Raw genomic sequence first — 21,238 nt, forward strand, 5'->3', positions numbered from 1 at the left:
CACACACACATATATATACACATATACATACACACCACTTGACTGTCTGGACTCCCAGCTGAGTTAATGCCTTGTATCCACATTTACATGCACTTAAGAAAATGGTTTATTCCAGGGTTTTAGCAGAATGCAGCGTTCTGAAACGTCAGGTAAACAAGAACGATGATTTACTTACGCCGTTTAAGGGATTAAGAGAAAGGAGTTTAAAACAAGGTTTCTCTCAGAGAATGCAGCTTAATGTGCTCATGTAAACAATAAGCAGCGTTCTGATGGGTGTGCGTGCGTGGAACAGACAGGATAACAAACGTCATAGGATGGAGCCTTACAACATGCCAACACGGCAGAAAGAATTCAACATTTCTGGGAGTACAGTGGGAAAATCACATACACTATAAACTATATCCATTTATACACACAAATGAAAATTTCGACTGTCCCTTACATCCGCATATATGCGCTTGTACATTGGGGGAATAACAGAGTTTAATGTAAGAAGGAAACCCACACTGCTGTGTCACAACTCAGCTGCACGTCACAATATTAAGTGAAGGAAACAAACACAGCAACAACTCTGGAATATCTGGAAATAAAGCGAATGAACAGATTAAAATAGTGAAGTCTTCCTCAGATGCCATGTGTGTCATTTACACAAGCGTCATTGGAAAATTACATTGCTGTGGAGAAAGCTGCTTACTGACGGAGCCATATGTATATGGGAGTAAAGAGTACGCCGCTTATACAGTACAAGTAAATGGGAACGCTGTTTTCTTGCAATAACCTGCTTTCTGGTGATGTAACCATAGTTACTAGGACTGTTACTAGTTGTGTTAAACCGCTTTCTCTTAATCCCTTAAACGGCATAAGGAAGTCAGCTTTCTTGTTTACATGCCGCTTTCTGCTAAAACCCTGCCATAAACTGTTTTCTTAAGTGCAAGTAAACGTGGTCACTGAAAATACATCCGGCTTGCTTGAAATAATCACTGGGTGTGGATGGGGTTGGAACACGGCACCAAGGCAGTGACCAATGTGTGCAGTTCATGTATAAAGTGTTTTTTGTGTTCTGCAGAAAAAGCATGAAAAAGCATCTACTGGCAGTAAAATCAGAATCTTCAATTGGGTAGCATACAAAACTCAGGATATTTTTTGAGTTGGTCTTAGACAGGTAACATCTGTACATGAAAAATATGCTTGTTTAAATAATTAAAGGATTAGACCTAAAATACAAAATGGAAATCCAGCCATGTAATCTTCAGAGAATGATTAAAAAAAAAAGCCCTAGGGGGCCTGGGTAGCTCAGTGGTAAAAGACACTGGCTACCACCCCTGAAGTTCGCTAGTTCGAATCCCAGGGTGTGCTGAGTGACTCCAGCCAGGTCTCCTAAGCAACCAAATTGGCCCGGTTGCTAGGGAGGGTAGAGTCACATGGGGTTACCTCCTTGTGGTCACTATAATGTGGTTCGTTCTTAGCGGGGCGCCAGGTGAGTTGAGCGTGGATGCCGCGGTGGATGGTGTGAAGCTTCCACATGTGCTATGTCTCCGTGGCAACACGCTCAACAAGCCACGTGATAAGATTGACACGGGTTGACAGTCTCAGATGCAGAGATTCGTCATCCGCCATCTGGATTGAAGCAAATCACTACTAAACCACGAGGACTTAAAAGCGCACGGGGAATTGGGCATTCCAAATTGGGTGAAAAGGCGGGGAAAAAAAACATCACTTCCGTCAGCTGTTAAACTGCGAACGTTTCCGTGTAGTAAAAAACCATTAATTGTGCTTTAACACCAATTGGGCAATTCGCACCCTGCGACTTGTAAGCCAGGGCGATCGCATCAGCGATCCAGTGAGAAAGTCTTTGCTTGGAGATGGACATTCCTTTTGTGCGCCCTCCATAGCACACAAAGAGCTGGTCAGACTGTCTGAACTGGCAGGTGCGCTCAAGGTATGTGTGTAGCTCTTGCACAGGGCATAACAAATGCAAGGACTGTTCCTCATCCGAATTAAATGGAGGAGAGAAAAAGGCTTGAAGGTGAACCACCTGCGCTCTGAAGCGTGTGGTTAGAACCTTAGGTACATAGCCTTTTCTGGGTTTGACAGTGGCTTTTGAAAGACCTGGACCAAACTCCAAACATCAATTGCCAACTGACAGTGCTTGCAATCATCGACCCGCTTTACTGAGACCAGAGCCAGCAGTAATGCGGTCTTAAGAGAAAGCACACGCAATTCAACAGAGTCCAAAGTTAGGTCCTAAGTCGGAACTGTAGCTGGGCGAGGGAGGGATCAGCTGCCTCACTCCCCTAAGGAACTTTATGATTAAATCAGGTTTGCCTATAGAGGTGCCAGCTTTGGGCATGTGACACGCGGATATAGTCTCTACATAAACTTTTGAGCATTGACGGAGTGAGCCCTGCATCCAGTCACTCTTGAAGAAATGTGAGAATTTCAAATATGTGGCAGTTCACTGGGCCTTTGCCGTGTGAAAAGCACCAATTAGCGAACACACTGCATTTCAGTGCATAAAGGCATCACATAGATGCCGCTCTAGCCTGTAAAATGGTGTTCATAACCGACTGAGTCAGTTCTGGCACGTTTAGCATGCTCCGTTCAGGGGCCACACATGCAGGTTCCACAGCTTGGATTGGGGATGCCAGATTGTGCCCTGTGCTTGATTGTGCCCTTAAGCTTATTGGTTGGTCCTCAGTGGTATATCCCATGGATGGCAGTTCAGAATCTCTATTATTTCTGGAAACCAGGACTGGTTGGTCTACTTTGGACCAACCAATAGAATCGTTTCTTTGTTCTCTCAGACTTTGCATTGTCAGAGTGAAGGAGGCACACCTGGGGAAATGCGTATTTGCAATTTGTGGGCCATTGCGTCCACTCCTAGCAGTACTTGGGACTTGGAGTACCAGAGGGGACAGTGGGCATTCTCCGGAGGCAAATAGAATGATCTCCGCTTTGCCGAATATTTCCCAAATCCTCAGAACAGTCTGAGGATGAAGTCTCCATTCACCTGGCATCGCTCCTTGGCCTGACAATAGGTCCGCACAGTAATTCGGACGGCCTGGGACATATGTCACCCGCAGGGAGAGGAGATGACACTCACTCCACAGGAAGAGACGTGTCAGTGTCAGCATTGGCAGGGAACGAATTACGCCTTGGCGGTCTATGTACACCACAACTGTCGTGTTGTCTGAGCAAATCAGAACATGATAATTTGCTATTTCGGACTGAAAAGCCTTCAAGGCTAGGAAAACAGCCGACAGCTCCAGGCGGTTGATGTGCCCCACCCTCTTCGTACCTGTCCAGATGCTGAAAGCCGGGCGCCTGTCGCACACCGTCCCCCATCCTGCATTGAAAGCATCTGGTCACCACTTTCCACCTGATAATCTGCCACAGGATGACACCTTGCTGGTACAAGGCAGAAGCTGTCCAAGGTGCTAGAGAAGCTAGACAGTGGTGAGATTAAGTAATACACATGTGCCCTTGGCGCCAGGCATGTCGTGGCACACGGCGCTTGAGCTAGCACTGAAGAGGTCTCATGTGTAAAAGAGCTAATGGAATGACGGCGGATGCCACCGCCATAAGCCCCAGTGCTTTTTGAAACCGCTTCAGTGGAAGTGTTCTCCCCAGTTTGAACTGAGACAGACACTGGAGAATGGCCTGAACACGCTCGCTCGTGAGATGCACGTGCTCACTCATGGAGTCGAGACGGACTCCCAAAAAGGAGATTTGTTGGATGGAGGAGAGTGTGCTCTTCGCCCAGTTGACATTGAGGCCCAGGCTGTTCAGATGTTGGAGCAATAAGTCCCTGTGTTGGCATAACTGAGCCTCTAATTGGGCCAGTAATAGGCAATCATCGAGGTAGTTCAAAATGTGCACGCCGCTCAGTTTTAGAGGGGCGAGTAATGCATCAATGCACTTTGTGAACGTGCGATGAGCCAGGTACAATCCGAAGGGCAGGACTTTGAACTGATAAGCAGTTCCCTTGAGCGCGAATCTCAAAAACATCCTGTGATGTACAATTTCAACACGAACAGCCGATGTGCAAATTGGATCGTATAACCATGTTCGATCGTTTTTAGCACCCAGTCTGAAATGCCTGTGAGGGCTCGCCACCCGTCCATATAATGGGACAAAGGGCAATTTGGTTTGTTCATTGTATGATATAATGCACCGCTCACCACTGGGATGTGGTTGTGCATAATGTGTGGGCTTTGAAGAGATCTTTATTTCCCATCAGCGAGGGGCTTGAGATTCACGCCCTCACAGTGAAGGCAGTCTGTTTCCATGAGAGCTGCCACTGTGTGGGTGTGGTCCAGACAGCGAACACAGCTCTCATGTTGATCTGATGGCAGTTTTAGAATTTTAGAATTGCTGTTATTGTAGAAGGGTTTCAACTAGGTTGTGTAGAAGGACACTCCCATAGCATCAGCTTAGTGATGCAATGTCAAGTGAACGGAATCGTAAGGGAATCTAAATTACAGTGAGGCACTTACAATGGAAGTGAACGGGCCAATTTGGAAATGTTAAATACTCACCATTTCAAAAGTATAGTTACAAGACGTAAATAATATGAGTGTTAACATGATTTTAGTGATAAAATGATTTTAGCATAGTAACCATGGCCGCCATGTCGTAAACCCTAAAACTACCTTAAAAACTGCTATTTAAGTTCAAATAATATTGTAAAAGTTTTAATATTAGAATTAATGTTAGAGCTTTCATAAAATTAAAAGCTTCACATTTCTGCCTTTAAACCCTCCAAAAACTGGCCCCATTTCCCATTTTAAGTGCCACACTGAAACCTCGATTTTTTTTTTTTTTTTTTTAAAGAAAAAGATGGATGAGTCAAAATTATTTTTGAGGTAATAATCGTTATGCCATAAAACGCTGAGCTTTTTTTATTTTATTTTTTTAGCTTAACTTGTATTGAACCCGGAAAATTAAATTAATACAAATCTACCTGATTAAAAGTTCGCACCAATGATAACAGACCAGGACGTCATAAAAAATATGTTCCTTTAATACACACTTAAAATATGAACTGCAGGTAGTAGTGTGATGTGTCCTTGTGTGAGAGCCACACTCATGTGGCTGACAGTGGTGCTGGAATTCATGTAGGACCGAAACACGACTGCAATCATAGAACTGAAGGAGCTTAAGTTAAATGACAGGATAAGAGCATGTCTGTATGTGCATGTAGAAATCCAGTCTCAGTGTTCTGATAGAGCCACTAACTAGAAATTTTAAAAATAAAGACACATTTTGGCAACTTAATCAGTGTTTCAAGGGGAGTTGGAAAAGAATGTCGATGTGGCACATTATTCAAAATAAAATAAAGAGATCCGTTTAATGAGGGTAATGAGCTACCAGCCTCTTCTCCGTTTGTTGGATGTGTTCTTCCTGTTAAAAGTGTGGCGACTTGCGCAAATTACATTTTGTTTGGGGATACTGTCTGTATGTGGCTGTTGCAAAGACACTCTTTCCAGAAAGAGTGCATGAGAGCAGAAGGCGGGTCAGGGGCAGTGAATGGAGGAGGTCCTCATCAGAGGTGCTGCTGGAGGAAGTATAGTAGCATGATCTCATAGTGCTCTCCAGACTCAGGACAGCGGATGCTGTGTCTCTCATTGGGGTAGATCTATTGAGAAGACATATCACAAAATTTTGAGGAAAAACTGAAAAAAATCCTTTATAAATGTATTATATCACACACACACACACACTACCGGTCAAAAGTTTTGAAACACTCATTCTTTATTATAATTTTTTTCTTCACATTTTAGAATAATAGTGAAGTCATCAAAACTATGGAATAACATAAATGGAACTATGGGAATTATGTTGTGACTAAACAAAATCCAAAATAAATCAAAACTGTGTTATATTTTAGCATCTTCAAAGTAGTCACCCTTTGCCTAGAATATGCAGACATGTACTCTTGACATTTTCTCAACCAACTTCTTGAGGTATCACCCTGGGATGCTTTTTAAACAGTATTGAAGGAGTTCCCATCTATGTTGGGCACTTATTGGCTGCTTTTCTTTATTATTTGGTCCAAGTCATCAATTTCAAAAACTTTTTTTTTTTATTATTACATTTTAGTTTTATAATGAAATAAATTAATATGGTGGCACAATTATATTTTTGTCTACAAAACTAATTTCAAACATTTAAGCATACGCCTTCAGATCAAAAGATTTTTAAGATCATGAGAAACATTTCAGTCAAGTGTTTCAAAACCTTTGACCGGTAGAGTGTGTGTGTGTGTGTGTGTATTATATATACATTTATATATATATATATATATACATTTATATATATATATATATATATATATATATATATATATATATATATATATATATATATATATTTATGTGGCAGGACCTACACAATATTAGGCAGGTGGTTTTAATATTATGGCTGATCAGTGTATACTGTGTGTGTATGTGTATATATATATATATATATATTATGAGGTGCAAACATGACAATGTAACTCAGTCTGAATATATTAAATGTAAATGTATGCTCAGGCATGCATGACATTTATATAGTTTTTCTTTTGTGTTTGTACTGTAATATAATATTTAGACAATCTCTCCATCATATAATCAATGTTAGAATATAAACTGAAGTCTGTCACAATTAGTAAGGCTTGTGTTATATTAGTTCAATATTGCAAAATGTGTGCAAACTAAATACTCCCATTAAAATTTTTTGTTTAAATAATATATATAATGATAGGTAAACCTGAAATAATTTGATAAAATATGAATATACTGTATATTTTGATATCAAAACATGTATGCAAATCCTAAATATATATTTTTGCAATTAATATTATATAATTAGGGCTGTCAATTTAACACGTAAATTCAGTGTGATTAATTATTTAAATATTATTTTATATATTGCTCTATCAATGCTTTTTCTTGTCTGCCACAATAATGTAATGCATTTTAATTATCTGATTATTATGTTTATAATGTTAAATACATTTATATTTATTTAAATATAATTATTCAATCATTATACGTAAACTGAATAATTTTTATTTTAGGGCTTTCTCAACTAACATTTATAAATTTGATTAATCAGCATTTCATGTAATTCAATAAAAAGTTTTTTTTAAATATAATAGCCCTAAATATAATATAGACCATTTCTCCATCATATAACCAATGTTAGATTATAAACTGAAGTCTTGTGTAATATTAGCTTCATTGTTGCAAGATCTTTGCAAACCAAGCACAGAAATTCACATTTAAGATTTTAAACCTCAGAATGGAAATATTTCTATAGAAATAGTTTTTTTTTCCCAACCTGTAGCTGATATGGCTTTCCTGCACGGATGAGTTGAGACACTAGGAAGTTGGTGTGGAAAAAATGCACATTTTCATCAAGGAACCCATGTAAAATAAGTAACCGGTTTGGCCTAAGGGGAGAAAAAAACAAAGTGGTTACTGCAGTGAAAGATGCAGAAACTGCTGTAATAATGCATTGTGGGATTGAAATTAGATTCTACAAAGGTGAACAGTTAGAAACATATGGATCTGAGATTTTTTTTAAATGCACTGTTAGGTTTAGAATATGAATGTTTGTCTGAGCAGTTATCTAATGATTTGATGGAATTGGAGAGATTTACCATGTCAGAACATCATTTACTTTGCTAAAATACATGGGGAAAAATGCGACACGTATTTTAACACAAATTCCAGGCAATGTTTTATATTTTATGTAAGGAGCCAATCAGCAAGATGACATTTTGTGCCGAGCAAATGCAATGTCTTGGATGTTGTCTGCCTTATTGTATATGACAGACAAACACTTTTGGACATTGGTTCTGCAATTGCACACCAAAAACCGGACTTCCAACTCCTCAATGCCGACATGCTGTTTACAAACACGCCAGTGGAGCCCTTTGTCTGGGCTGCCCAGCCGTGGAAACGCAGAAGGAAAAGGGGAAATAGAGCCGCCGTTCTCATCAGAGTAAGACGTTGTGCAAATCGACCCCTGCTACCCAGTATTCTACTGGCAAATGTTCAGTCCCTGGACAACAAGCTCTGCGAGCTGAGAGCGCGGATCTCTTTTCATCAAGAGACGAGGGACTGCTGCATTATCTGCCTTACAGAAACTTGGATGTCTGCGGAGATTCCAGATTCAGCCATCGAACCCGCAGGGTTCTCCGTGCACCGATTGGACAGAGCGAAAGACCTCTCAGGTAAAAGCAGAGGTGGTGGTGTATGTTTTATGATCAACAAATCCTGGTGTGATCAGAGGAACGTACATTCTATCAAGTCTTTCTGCTCTCCAGATCTGTAATTTCTCATGCTTCTGTGTCGACCATTCTGGCTACCGAGGGAATTCACTGCGGTCATTATCACCGCTGTGTACATCCTGCCACAAGCCAACACAGACCGGGCACTCAAGGAACTGTATGGGAGTATAAGCGAGCAGGAAACCGTGCACCCTGAGGCCGCATTCATTGTGACCGTGGACTTTAACAAAGCCAGTTTCAAATCAGTCGCACCAAAATACCACCAACATATCAGTTTCAACACACGAGGGGACCGGGTTTTGGACCATTGCTACTTTCCCTTCCGGGATGGCTACAAACCTCTCCCCCGCCCACCATTTGGCAAATCAGACCACTCTTCCGTTCTACTTCTGCCCGCTTACAGGCAGAAACTGAAACAGGAAGCACCCACCCTCAGAATGATCCAGTGCTGGTCGGACCAATCAGATTCTACGCTACAAGACTGTTTTGATCACGCGGACTGGGAGATGTTCTGGTCCGCCTCTGATGATGACATCAAGGTTTACGCTGATAGCGTAACGCGTTTCATCAGAAAGTGCGTAGAGGACGTTGTTCCGACCAAAACAATATGGATCTACCCTTACCAGAAACCATGGGTTAATAGCGATGTTCGAGCGATGCGTCCGGGAACGCAGAGGAGCATAAACAAGCCAGTTATGCCCTCCGCAAAATTATCAGAGCAGCAAAATGCCAGTACATGGACAAGATTGAAGGACAGTTCAACACCACCGACTCTAGAAGCATATGGCAGGGAATTAATATCATCATGGACTACAAAGGGAATAAAAACTCCGCCGTGAACACCGCTGCCTCTCTCCTGGATGAGCTTAATACTTTTTATGCTCGTTTCGAGGGAAATACCGCCGCCCTCGCAGAGAGAGCTCTCGCGGCCGTAGCTACAGAGATTAGTTCGCTCTCTGTCTCTGTAACGGATGTAACCCAATCCTTCCGACGGGTGAATATCTGTAAAGCCACGGGTCCAGACGGCATTCTGGGCTGCGTCATCGGAGCATGCGCGAACCAACTGGCTGGTGTTTTTACAGACATTTTCAACCTTTTCCTCTCCTTGTCTGTAGTCCCCACATGCTTCAAAACGTCCACCATTGTGCCTGTACCAAAGCAATCCAAAATCACTTGCTTAAATGACTGCCGTCCTGTTGCTCTGACCCCCATCATCAGCAAATGCTTTGAGAGGCTAATCAGAGATTACATCTGCTCTGTGCTGCCTCACTCACTGGACCCATTACAGTTCCACTGATGATGCCATTGCATCTACACTACACACTGCTCTCTCCCACCTGGAAAAAACGAACACTTATGTGAGAATGCTGTTTGTAGACTACAGCTCAGCATTCAACACCATAGTGCCCTCCAAGCTTGATGAGAAACTCCAGGCTCTGGGCTTAAACAGCTCGATGTGCAGCTGGATCCTGGACTTCCTGTCAAGCAGACGCCAGGTGGTTAGAATGGGCAGCAACATCTCCTCATAACTGACACTCAACACTGGAGCCCAGCCCACTCCTGTATTCCCTATACACACATGACTGTGTGGCAACACACAGCTCCAATGCCATCATTAAGTTTGCTGATGATACGATGGTGGTAGGTCTGATCACTGACAATGATGAAACAGCCTACAGAGATGGTGTCAGGAGCACAACCTCTCCCTCAACATCAGCAAGACAAAGGAGCTTGTGGTGGACTTCAGGAGAAAAGACAGAGTACACAGTCCCATCACCATCAATGGAGCACCGGTGGAGAGAGTCAGCAGCTTCAAGTTCCTCAGTGTCCACATCACTGAGGAACTCACATGGTCCGTCCACACTGAGGCCATTGTGAAGAAGGCTCATCAGCACCTTTTCTTCCTGAGACGGCTGAGGAAGTTTGGAATGAACCACCACATCCTCACATGGTTGTACACCAGCACTGTAGAGAGCATCCTGACTGGCTGCATCACTGCCTGGTACAGCAATAGCACCGCCCACAAATGCAAAGCCCTGCAAAGGCTGGTGCGAACTGCCAGACACATCATCGGAGGTGAGCTTCCCTCACTCCAGGACATATATACCAGGCAGTGTGTGAAAAAAAGCTTGGAGGATCATCAAAGACTCCAGTAACCTGAGCCATGGGCTGCTCTCACTGCTACCATCAGGCAGGTGGTATCGCAGCATCAGGACCCGCACCAGCCGACTTCATGACAGCTTCTTTCCCCAAGCAATCAGACTTTTGAACTCTTGATCTCTCACGATCAACATACATCAGCACTACACTTTATTAATCTTATTATCTCACACCGGACTGTCATAAATTATATTCTCTTTTAACAACACACTGGCAACTGACTATCAACTGACAGCCTGAATGTCAATACAGTACAATACAACCTACTGTATATTTTATATATACTATTTTTATTGTATGTGTATTCTATATTATGTGTATGTGTGTTCTATATTGTGTGTATTGTATACTGTACATTGTATGTTATTATTGTGTTGTGTAATTATGTGTACATTAGAGATGTAAATTGTGTTGTGTAAATCTGATGTTTATTGTAAATTGGTATATGTCTTATCACTGTCATGACTGCTATGTTGCTCGGAACTGCATCCAAGACTTTCACCCACTGTTGCACTTGTGCATATGGTTGTGTGACAATAAAAGTAATTTGTGATTTAAATGATAATTATTTTAATTTATTACATTTTTCAACATAACATTGCATTATTTTTATTAAATGAAGTGATTTCAAAATCCTCAGCACAATCCGAAACAACACTGGAATTTTTTTTCATTTGATTTTTTTTGTCAAATGAAGTGCTGCACATCAGAACGTCACAGATGTGACATTGCTTTAATACATTATTATAATTATTGAATTGCAGTAAACATCTTTTTTCCCCATTACACGCATTCATTTTATTTTGGTGTTTCTGTGTGTTGATGTGTGCTGTGTGTTTGACTTAGTTTCTCACATGTCCCAGTGTGATTATTAAACCATATTAAAATAAAGGCTGTATGTGCTGCACACTTCAAAGCACTCTGCTCACGGTCATCTACAACACACATTTACACACCCAGAGCACATGTGATGCTCATGATGTGGTTTTAAGCATATGAGCATCCAGCTTCACACATTCATTTTGAAGCACGCAGCACATGTACATTTTATATATATAATATATATATATATTTTTTTTTATTAAATCGCAGCCTTTTGCGGTTCAATAATCACACTTATCACGATTTTAATTTGATTAATTGTACATTCAAACACTAATTTTTGTCCCAAATGTGTCAAATTCCGTGACATTCCACATTTTATAGCAAATGCAATTTTTATGACTGGATTCAGTGATTTAATCTGTGTTTTCAGCATCATGGAAATCACAGGGCCCCTACATATGGTTACGGCGTTATAAGCAGACTCGGATCATTGAATTATTGAAAATGAATTTACATACGGAGGTGTAAAGGCCGCATCCCCATGCTATCACCTCGGGGAGTGAATTCATAAAAAAAAAGAAAGAAAAAAAAAAGATAAAAGAATTCTGTGGTCTGACAGTCATTATCTAACATTTACTCAACAAACTTTAGATAACTTAAATGTTTTTGTAGTTAACACTACAGCAGTGTTGGAATGGAAAAAAATGCACTATATCAATATTTGTACAAAAACTTTGTCAGAGACATAAATCAAAATTTGTATTATACTAAAATATTTTTATTATTAAATTATTAAAATAATTATTTTCCAGGACATTTAGGTATTTTCCATGACATTTCCAAGACTGGAAATCTGCATTGCAAAATTCCAGGTTTTCCAGGACAAATGGGAACCCTGAGTAACTTACTCATTGGGAAGTTTGTCGACATGCAGCGCCACAGATCCAGCCTCATAGCCCTGCTGGTTATTTTCAGGCACGTCCATGTAGCGTTCAGTGTAGCCAGTATCGTATGCCATCCACACCGTCACAGGAGCCCCTGCTATGGCCACCTGGAGCACACAACGAGAACTTTATCTTCCACACTTGATCGAAGCACTAATCATACAAATATCTGAATGCAACTTGCTTAACAGATCTTAAAACATTGACGAGAACAAAGCAATACAGCTATTGATCTTAGTCTCAAAAAGAGTAAACGATTGAAAAAGTTTGTTGCTTATTTCCATAATGCAGATGTGAAATTCTGTTTTGGTAATTCCATTTTAAAGGCATAAAAAAAAAGGTTTCAACTGAATTGATGTGTCATGACATTTTAGTAAGTACATATAAAGAAAAATTCAAGCATTTATCTCTTGTTGATTTGAGATGCCACCTGCTGGTGAAAGTAAGTCCGTGTTCTTCTCAATGTATATGGGTGGGATTGAGACAGTTCACCAAAAATAAATGGTTTAGAAGAATTTCCAGGCTGTTCTGTCCCATAAAGTCACAGTGATCAAATTACAGTACCTTTTTCTGTGTATAATGACCTACAATTTGAAAATCCTCATAGAAAACTAACATATGAATTTATTAATAATAAATAATAAAAGTTGTATGGACTCATTTTATGGTGCTTTCATTGTATTCATTAAATGAATACACATGCCTACACATTCACTGCATTGGAAAGAGAAGCTCTGCATAATATCTCTTTTTTGGTCATATTCAAGTCATACTGGTTTGGAACAACTTGAGGGTGAGTAAATGATGGAATTTTTACTTTTGGGTGAACTATCCCTTTAAAATTAAGATGTCATATTGTGGCAGCTGTGTATCTCACCTTGAAGATGTTTGGCCTGTGAATGAGACCCATGAGAGAGAGGAAACCACCATAAGACCAGCCATGGATGGCAATACGACTCAGGTCTATGAACTTGTACTTCTCTGCAACAAATTGAAGCCCCTCCACCTGATCTTCAATCTCTACCTGACCCTGAGAGAGAGAAAGAGACAGAAAGAGAAAGAGAGACAGAGAAAGAGTAAGTATAAATATATATATATATATAGGTAACCTATAGATATAGACTGGTAATCAGGTTGACCTTTATTTTTGACCTATATTTTTAACTGATATTTACACTTAATCGGTTATCAGTTCTTTAAAGGAATAGTTCACCCAAAAATGAAAATTCTCTCATCATTTACTCACCCTCATGTCATCACAGATATCTATGACTTTCTTCTGCAGAACACAATTGAGGATTTTTAAAAGAATATCTCAGCACTGTAGGTCCATACAATGCAAGTGAATGGTGACCAGAACTCAGTAGGTCCAAAAAGGACATAAAGGCAGCATAAAAGTTATCCATACGACTCCAATGGTTAAATCCATGTCTTCAGAAGCGATATACTGTAACAGGTGTGGGTGAGAAACAGATCAATATTTAAGTAGTTTTTTACTCTAAATCTACACTTTCACATTCAGTCACCAACTGGTTGGGGATGGTCAAAGGTGGAGATTTATAGTAAAAAATGACTTAAATATTTATCTGTTTCTCACCCACACCTATGATGCGGCTTCTGAAGATATAGATTTAACCACTGGAGTCTTATGGATTGCTTAATGCTGCATTTATGTCCTTTTTGGACCTTCTGAGTTCTGGTCACCATTCGCTTGCATTGTATGGACCTACAAAGCTGAGATATTCTTCTAAAAATCTTCATGCAGAAGAAAGTCATACAGATCTGGGATGGCATGAGAGTGAGTAAATGATGAGAGAATTTTCATTTTTAGGAGATCTATCCCATTAATATTGCGTTTACCGATAAAACTGAACACAAAATACTTCACATTTTAAATATGAATTGAGGTGCTTTGAACAAGTATGTATTTCAAGTAAAACTAGTCAAATTAATACTTTGTAGACCCAATTTAGTATTGCAATACAGTTTACCAGAGGTTAGTGATAAATGATTAAGCTGTTAATGTGCCTTAAAGCAGAAATAAAACAAGAATTAAAAATCGGTTATAAATATGATTTATCAGACACTTAAACACAAAAATATCTAACGCATCTAACATAAAAACCATTATTGTTCAATCTCTAGTAAGCTATACAATCTATTGTGTGGTATGATATATTTACCTTTAATTGAAGTCAATAACTTGAGAGATTTGCATTTAAAATCAAATACATCACGCCATGAACAAAATTAAATGCTTCTGGTCGTTGAACATGTCTGTCAAACAACCTCTTCCTGTTTAAGTGTGCAGTTCTTTGCCAGAATATGTGGACCAGATTTTATGCCAAAAGTAAAATGTCTGGCTACATGAGACTATACTGTCAGTTGTAGTTACCATTTTGTTTTTTAAGGCCCCTTCAAATTTGAGGCCTCTTTGGCATGACCCTCGTCCATCAATGACCACCACCGCATAACCCAGAGACGCTAGCGTGTTCAGACGCAGGTACTTCACACCCTTGTAGGAGTTGTTCACTAACTGCACCTAAAAATAAGTACAAGCAAACATGTTAATAGTATGGCCAGTGGCATAACAACAGGTATACTGTAATAGCATATAAATAATATACAGTGCATCCGGAAAGTATTCACAACGCTTCACTTTTTCCACATTTTGTTATGTTACAGCCTTATTCCAAAATGGATTAAATTCATTATTTTCCTCAAAATTCTACAAACAATACCCCATAATGACAACGTGAAAGAAGTTTGTTTGAAATCTTTGCAAATTTATAAAAATAAAAAAAAACATGAAAGAAAAAAAAAAAAAAAAATCACATGTACATAAGTATTCACAGCCTTTGCTCAATACTTTGTTGAAGCACCTTTGGCACCAATTACAGCCTCAAGTCTTTTTGAGTATGATGCTACAAGCTTGGCACACCTATTTTTGGGCAGTTTCTCCCATTCTTCTTTGCAGGACCTCTCAAGCTCCATCAGGTTGGATGGGGAGCGTCGGTGCACAGCCATTTTCAGATCTCTCCAGAGATGTTCAATCGGGTTCAAGTCTGGGCCACTCAAGGACATTCACAGAGTTGTCCCGGAGCCACTCCTTTGTTATCTTGGCTGTGTGCTTAGGGTCATTGTCCTGTTGGAAGATGAACCTTCGCCCCAGTCTGAGGTCCAGAGCGCTCTGGAGCAGGTTTTCATCAAGGATGTCTCTGTACATTGCTGCATTCATCTTTCCCTCGATCCTGACTAGTTTCCCAGTTCCTGCCACTGAAAAACAACCACACAGCATGATGCTGCCAACACCATGCTTCACTGTAGGGATGGTATTGGCCAGGTGATGAGCGGTGCCTGGTTTCCTCCAGACATGACGCTTGCCATTCAGGCCAAAGAGTTCAATATTTGTTTCTCATGGTCTGAGAGTCCTTCAGGTGCCTTTTGGCAAACTCCAGGTGGGCTGTCATATGCCTTTTACTGAGGAGTGGCTTCCGTCTGGCCACTCTACCATACAGGCCTGATTGCTGGAGTGCTGCAGAGATGGTTGTTCTTCTGGAAGGTTCTCTTCTCTCCACAGAGAAATGCTGGAGCTCTGTCAGAGTGACCATCGGGTTCTTGGTCACCTCCCTGACTAAGGCCCTTCTCCCCCGATCGCTCAGTTTGGCCAGGCGGCCAGCTTTAGGAAGAGTCCTGGTGGTTCCAAACTTCTTCCATTTACAGATGCTGGAGGCCACTGTGCTCATTGGGACCTTCAATGCTGCAGAAATTTTTCTGTACCCTTCCCCAGATCTGTTCCTCGATACAATCCTGTCTCGGAGGTCTACAGACAATTCCTTGGACTTCATGGCTTGGTTTGTGTTCTGACATGCACTGTTAACTGTGGGACCTTATATAGACAGGTGTGTGCCTTTCCAAATCGTGTCCAATCAACTGAATTTACCACAGGTGGACTCCAATCAAGTTGTAGAAACATCTCAAGGATGATCAGTGGAAACAGGATGCACCTGAGCTCAATTTTGAGTGTCATGGCAAAGGCTGTGAATACTTATGTACATGATTTTTTTTCGTTTTTTATTTGTAATAAATTTGCAAAGATTTCAAACAAACTTCTTTCACATTGTCATTATGGGGTATTGTTTGTAGAATTTTGAGGAAAATAACGAATTTAATCCATTTTGGAATAAGGCTGTAACATAACAAAATGTGGAAAAAGTGAAGCGCTGTGAATACTTTCCGGATGCACTGTACTGAAGTATTAGCTTCTTTTTACAAGTTACTCAGTTGTAAATTCCTCATGTTTAGACAGTTTAGGGTATTGATGTGTAGTGCGTTAAGAAAACGACACATTCACAAAGCAAGCATTTTTACTAGCACGTAACTTAGTTCAAGTTCAGCTTTTCATTTGTATCATTATATGTGCAGATGAAAGTTATAATATTATGCTTATATTGTGATGAGGAATAACTTATTAAAGGGTGTTGTTAGGTCAAAACTCAAAGTGGAGTTTAGTTGTTTACGGTTGCAGACCAACATCGCAACTTGCTTCAATGCCAAATTCAATTAAAGTGTGATAACAGGTGGCTGTATATCACCTATTTTTCAGTGGCATCAAAAGCAGCTCATCCCATCAGAATTTAGAGTCAGAATGATCCGTTTTTTATAATACAAATTTTACTACTTTGAGTCTTTAGTTTTTAACTCATAATGTAAAGTTGTTATTGCACTGATACCAGACTTATTCGTTTATGACTAGGGCTGTCAATGTATCATGTTAATTCAGTGAAATAAATTATAAAAAATCCATGTGTTACAAAAATTCACTCATGTAATCATGCCCCTGGACCATAATAAAAGAATATTTCTTACTATCGGAGCAATTCAAGCTAGAAGTACAACCTTTATGTTTTCATCAGGGGGCAGTAAGCGCAAATCTAGCTGTACAGGCAACAAACCACAGTTACTGACAGCAGACTGCACAAGATGAGGACACATTCTTGTGTTCAAACAGCTGGATGGAACGCTATTTTAAATGCAGAGATCTCGAGACTTGTTTTTCTAAGTTTTAAACCATGTTTACCTTGAAACGGCGACCTAAAACAGTGTTTGACAGCGCAACCAAAGTGAGACACTTAAAAGCTCCGTCGGACAGGTGTACATACACGCATCCTTAGAAAAGCCCTTGTAATAACTCTACAGTGGACAGTTCAACTGCAAAGAGTTATGTTCAATAACATGAAAATTATATATTGCCTTTTTATATTGCCTAATCAATTCTGTATTTGTCTGCTACATTAATGCATTGTATTTTAATTATCTGACTTTATCAGATATTATTTTTTATTTTTTATATTTATCGTGTATATAATAAGTATTTAAATATAATTATTAATAATTATTTAATCATTACATATTTAATAAAACAAATCTGGGGGGGTGGGGTCTTTCAATAAATACTTAAATATGCGATAATTCACATATATCATGTAAGTGATTTGATTAAATTTGAATCGACTGACAGCCCTAATTTTTACTCATCTTTTGGTTTGCATCCAAGTTCAAAATATAAAAAAGAAAATCAAATTAGGAATGTACTAAACTGACTGGATTATTAAATATGCAATATATAAAACATTTCTGGGTTTAATTTCCACTAAAATTAACTATATTGTGATGTCAACAGGTACTGTGATAGAAGATGTTGGTCATACTGCCCATCCCTATAATAGGTAAAGAAAAAGAAATTCTTTCAAGAGTCACTTTTCATCCAAACCAACCTGTGGACCCCCGTACACAAACAGGATAGTGGGGTGTTTTTTGCCTGGTTTCAGGTTGTGTGGTTTGTACAGCATTCCGTACAGTCTGAAGCCGGACTCGGCAGGGAAGCTAAAGATCTCTGGAGGAACATAATCAGCTGGACAACCTGCACAGCACAGATACAAGCCAAACATGTTGTTAGGGTATCAGTTACTCATCTACAGTATTGCAGTGTGCGTGCACATTCACGGCTCGGGTCTAACCTGTTGCCTCCATCAAACTCGCCCAAAACTCCGGCTCTTTGTGTATAGGGTCGCTGTCAGAGCCCGTCAGTTTGTAGACGTGAACGCACGCCGGGGTGCTGACATTACTGTAGTGGCTAATGAACATGTCAAAGTTCTAAATTGAAAAGGAAAGGAGGGATGAAAAAAAGACTGTTACACAGACATACTGTATATCTAAAGGTCTAAGAAATAAACAGAGAAAGGTCACATGTCAATAGAAAATTGACAGCACAAAATTGTAGGACAAGATCTAAAAGAAATAAGAATACAAGCTGAAATGAAAATTCACAAACTTCGGAGAGAACTGTTTTGTTGCAAAAAACAAAATGAATAAATAAAAAGGTTTGCAACTTTTGTATGTGATTTGCGTTGTTTTGACAAAGCATTGGGAAAGCTACTTTGAAACTATAGCCTCCCAAGCTACAAGCTACTCATAACTTGAAGTAGTTCAACTACAATAAATCTACTCTTTTAAAAGTAGTTCGCTACACCAAAAGCTACTAACAAAAAGTAGCTAACTACATTAAAGCTAATTAAAGAAGAAAATGTTTTCAGATATATAACAATCAGATGACATTATTTAATTCAGCAATAAAAAGTTCTGATACATTTACATAAAGCATCCGAACGAACCAACTCACTGAAATAAATCGTAATTCCCAATGCTAAATATAAGTGAATCATTTATTTTAATCAGTTCATTTACATGAACTGTTTGAAAGAACTGATTCACTTTAATGATTTGGCTTCACTAGCGCGATATGAGAGAGACAGAGGGGTCTGGAAAAGCTATACTATTGTGAAAGTAGCTTAATTACTGTCACGCTACTGAAAAATCACGCTACTGAAAAATCTGGGATCTAGTCAAGTTAATAGCATGGCTACTTTTAGTTAACTACTCCCCAACACTGTTTTGTCCAGGGGCGTAGCAACCATTATAACTGGAGGGGATGTGTCCCCCTCACTTTTAGAAATAAGTAAATCTGCTTCGGCAGTGGGCTAGTGCTCACGTCACAGTCCCTGTTTTGATTCAGCAAATCAGTTCGGTGTACGCAGACAACGTGATTAATATTAATGAGTCAGTCCAACAGCCTGCCAGGCATTAGCGCGGCAGACGCTGAACTGTTGACAATATGCAATCTACCTGAGACAAGACGTGAGCAAAGAGAGAAGTCAACTTTGACTAATGTAAGTTAATATTGTTAAACAGATGAAGACATTTTTGGTAACTTTTAGTGAGTTTTTAATCTCAGACCTCTTTATTGTTAGTCTTTTTCACTGAAAAACTGAATGACCAATTTGTCTCATGTACAACTACCAGCCAAAAACCTGAAGGGGACAGACATTTGGGATTTCTTTCATAGGGTCCTGTGTGTGACAACAATAATCTTATGTCACAGTATACATCTAAACACTGCTATTCGTTGACTTTTCCACATCTTTTGTTTGGCCATGATACTGAATTTTGATGAATGGTAATGGTGATGTTTGTGGCATATCTATTATAGAAAAAAGTATTTTTCATTCTATGATTCTGGCTGACAGGACAAATGTTTGACAGCAGTCATTAAATTATTAAATTTTTTGTTCATTTCTATTCATACATGGCTGCTACATTTTAGTTCTAATTATTAAAGTTCTATTATTAAAAAAATGCTGATGTTTCTTACTAGTTCAGTTGATATGCTTCCTTTCAAGTGATATCATATATTTTTAGAAAAAAAAAAAAACACATTCTCAAAAGAGAGTGTGAAGAGAGAGGCTGATGACATTTAGAATATGCACCCCCCCCCCCTTTTCAGACCGTTCCTACGCCCCTGGTTTTGTCGCATCACATTTGGGATGAACAGACCTTAAAAGACATCTCTGTAGCATCAGCACACACATACCTGGCTAACAGAGCAGCTATGAGAAAAGCCCGGCTTCGTGAGTCTGACGATTTCTCCAGGAGATCTGTAGCTCACGACGTACAGATGGTGCTCCAGGGGAGTGTCTTTTGTGCCCTGGAAGTACACTAGCTTGCTATCTTCATTTACCCAGATCTGCATGTCAAGATAAACACACAGTGTTAAGAATGGCAGTATGTGGAGGAATTATTTGTATATCGACTTCCTGGAATAGCGGCATAGCAAACCTTTGAGCCATGTCTGGCCAACACTTCCCACTCTCCACTGGTCAAAGCCACCACCTCCTCTATTTGGCATTTGAAATCATCTAAACACAAATAAAACATATGGGGAAAGCCATTCACGTTAGGATATGAATTAAGTTGTATCTGTGTGTGTTTATGATGGAATCCGGATAGAAACACAAGGTTATGTTTAAAGTGCCTTGCTTGACCTTCTGAAGGGCTGTATTCTCTGGACCACTGCTGGCAGCCGGGCTGTAACAGGCTGGTTATTCTGTACAAATGGCAGAAGCCTGTTTGTGATTCATTCACCCACAAGAAGGTGATCTTGTCATTAGTTGTTTGAATGAAGGGGTAGAAGATATCATGAACCTATTGGGAATAAGAAGACTCTTGAGCACTACGTTCAGAAAAGCATATTACCATATTATTTCTGCAGTATACAGTATGTACTGTGTGCAATACGCAATTTTTCCTGTTTTCTATATAAAACCAGAAGATTAACATTTGCCAAAATATGCAGTATTCAACAGGGCACACTGCGCACAAAACTTTACAGTGCAATGCTACAATGCAATGATATAATTATTATTTATAATGCATTTTATATGTTTGTATTATGTATATGGTTGTAAAATTGGTTGTGCAAAGTATGAATTTTCAATTCTTTTACTTGCAATAATTTTTTGTCTTTTTACAAAAATGTCCTGTAAATTGTCAATATCCATTAATTTTAGTCAAATTTACTTCTTTTGTGAATTCCTCACATTTTGACAGTTAGGATATTACGTTACGTGTAGCACGTTAAGGAAACAGCGTGTTCACGAAGCAATCTGACTAGCACATAACGTAGTTTAAG

The 21,238-nt window shown here is 39.5% G+C and overlaps 1 protein-coding gene across 2 annotated transcripts in view; it reads right to left on the reverse strand.

Moving 5' to 3' along the window:
• Positions 1-5,002: 5,002 nt before the first annotated feature.
• Positions 5,003-21,238, reverse strand: part of LOC127424726 (dipeptidyl peptidase 9-like) — a 48,731-nt gene continuing 32,495 nt past the window's right edge. For both annotated transcript variants that reach the window (XM_051670148.1, XM_051670147.1), the window contains exons 12-21: positions 20,592-20,751; positions 20,386-20,465; positions 20,141-20,293; positions 18,231-18,366; positions 17,988-18,133; positions 14,606-14,752; positions 13,088-13,240; positions 12,175-12,317; positions 7,327-7,438; positions 5,003-5,638 (exon numbers count right to left, since the gene is read on the reverse strand). In XM_051670148.1, coding sequence (XP_051526108.1) covers positions 5,546-5,638; positions 7,327-7,438; positions 12,175-12,317; positions 13,088-13,240; positions 14,606-14,752; positions 17,988-18,133; positions 18,231-18,366; positions 20,141-20,293; positions 20,386-20,465; positions 20,592-20,751 — 1,323 coding nt within the window. In that variant the 3' untranslated portion in view covers positions 5,003-5,545. The remainder of the gene's footprint in view (positions 5,639-7,326; positions 7,439-12,174; positions 12,318-13,087; positions 13,241-14,605; positions 14,753-17,987; positions 18,134-18,230; positions 18,367-20,140; positions 20,294-20,385; positions 20,466-20,591; positions 20,752-21,238) is intronic.

Source organism: Myxocyprinus asiaticus, chromosome 33 (genome assembly GCF_019703515.2).
Source record: "Myxocyprinus asiaticus isolate MX2 ecotype Aquarium Trade chromosome 33, UBuf_Myxa_2, whole genome shotgun sequence".
NCBI classification, from domain to species: domain Eukaryota; kingdom Metazoa; phylum Chordata; class Actinopteri; order Cypriniformes; family Catostomidae; genus Myxocyprinus; species Myxocyprinus asiaticus.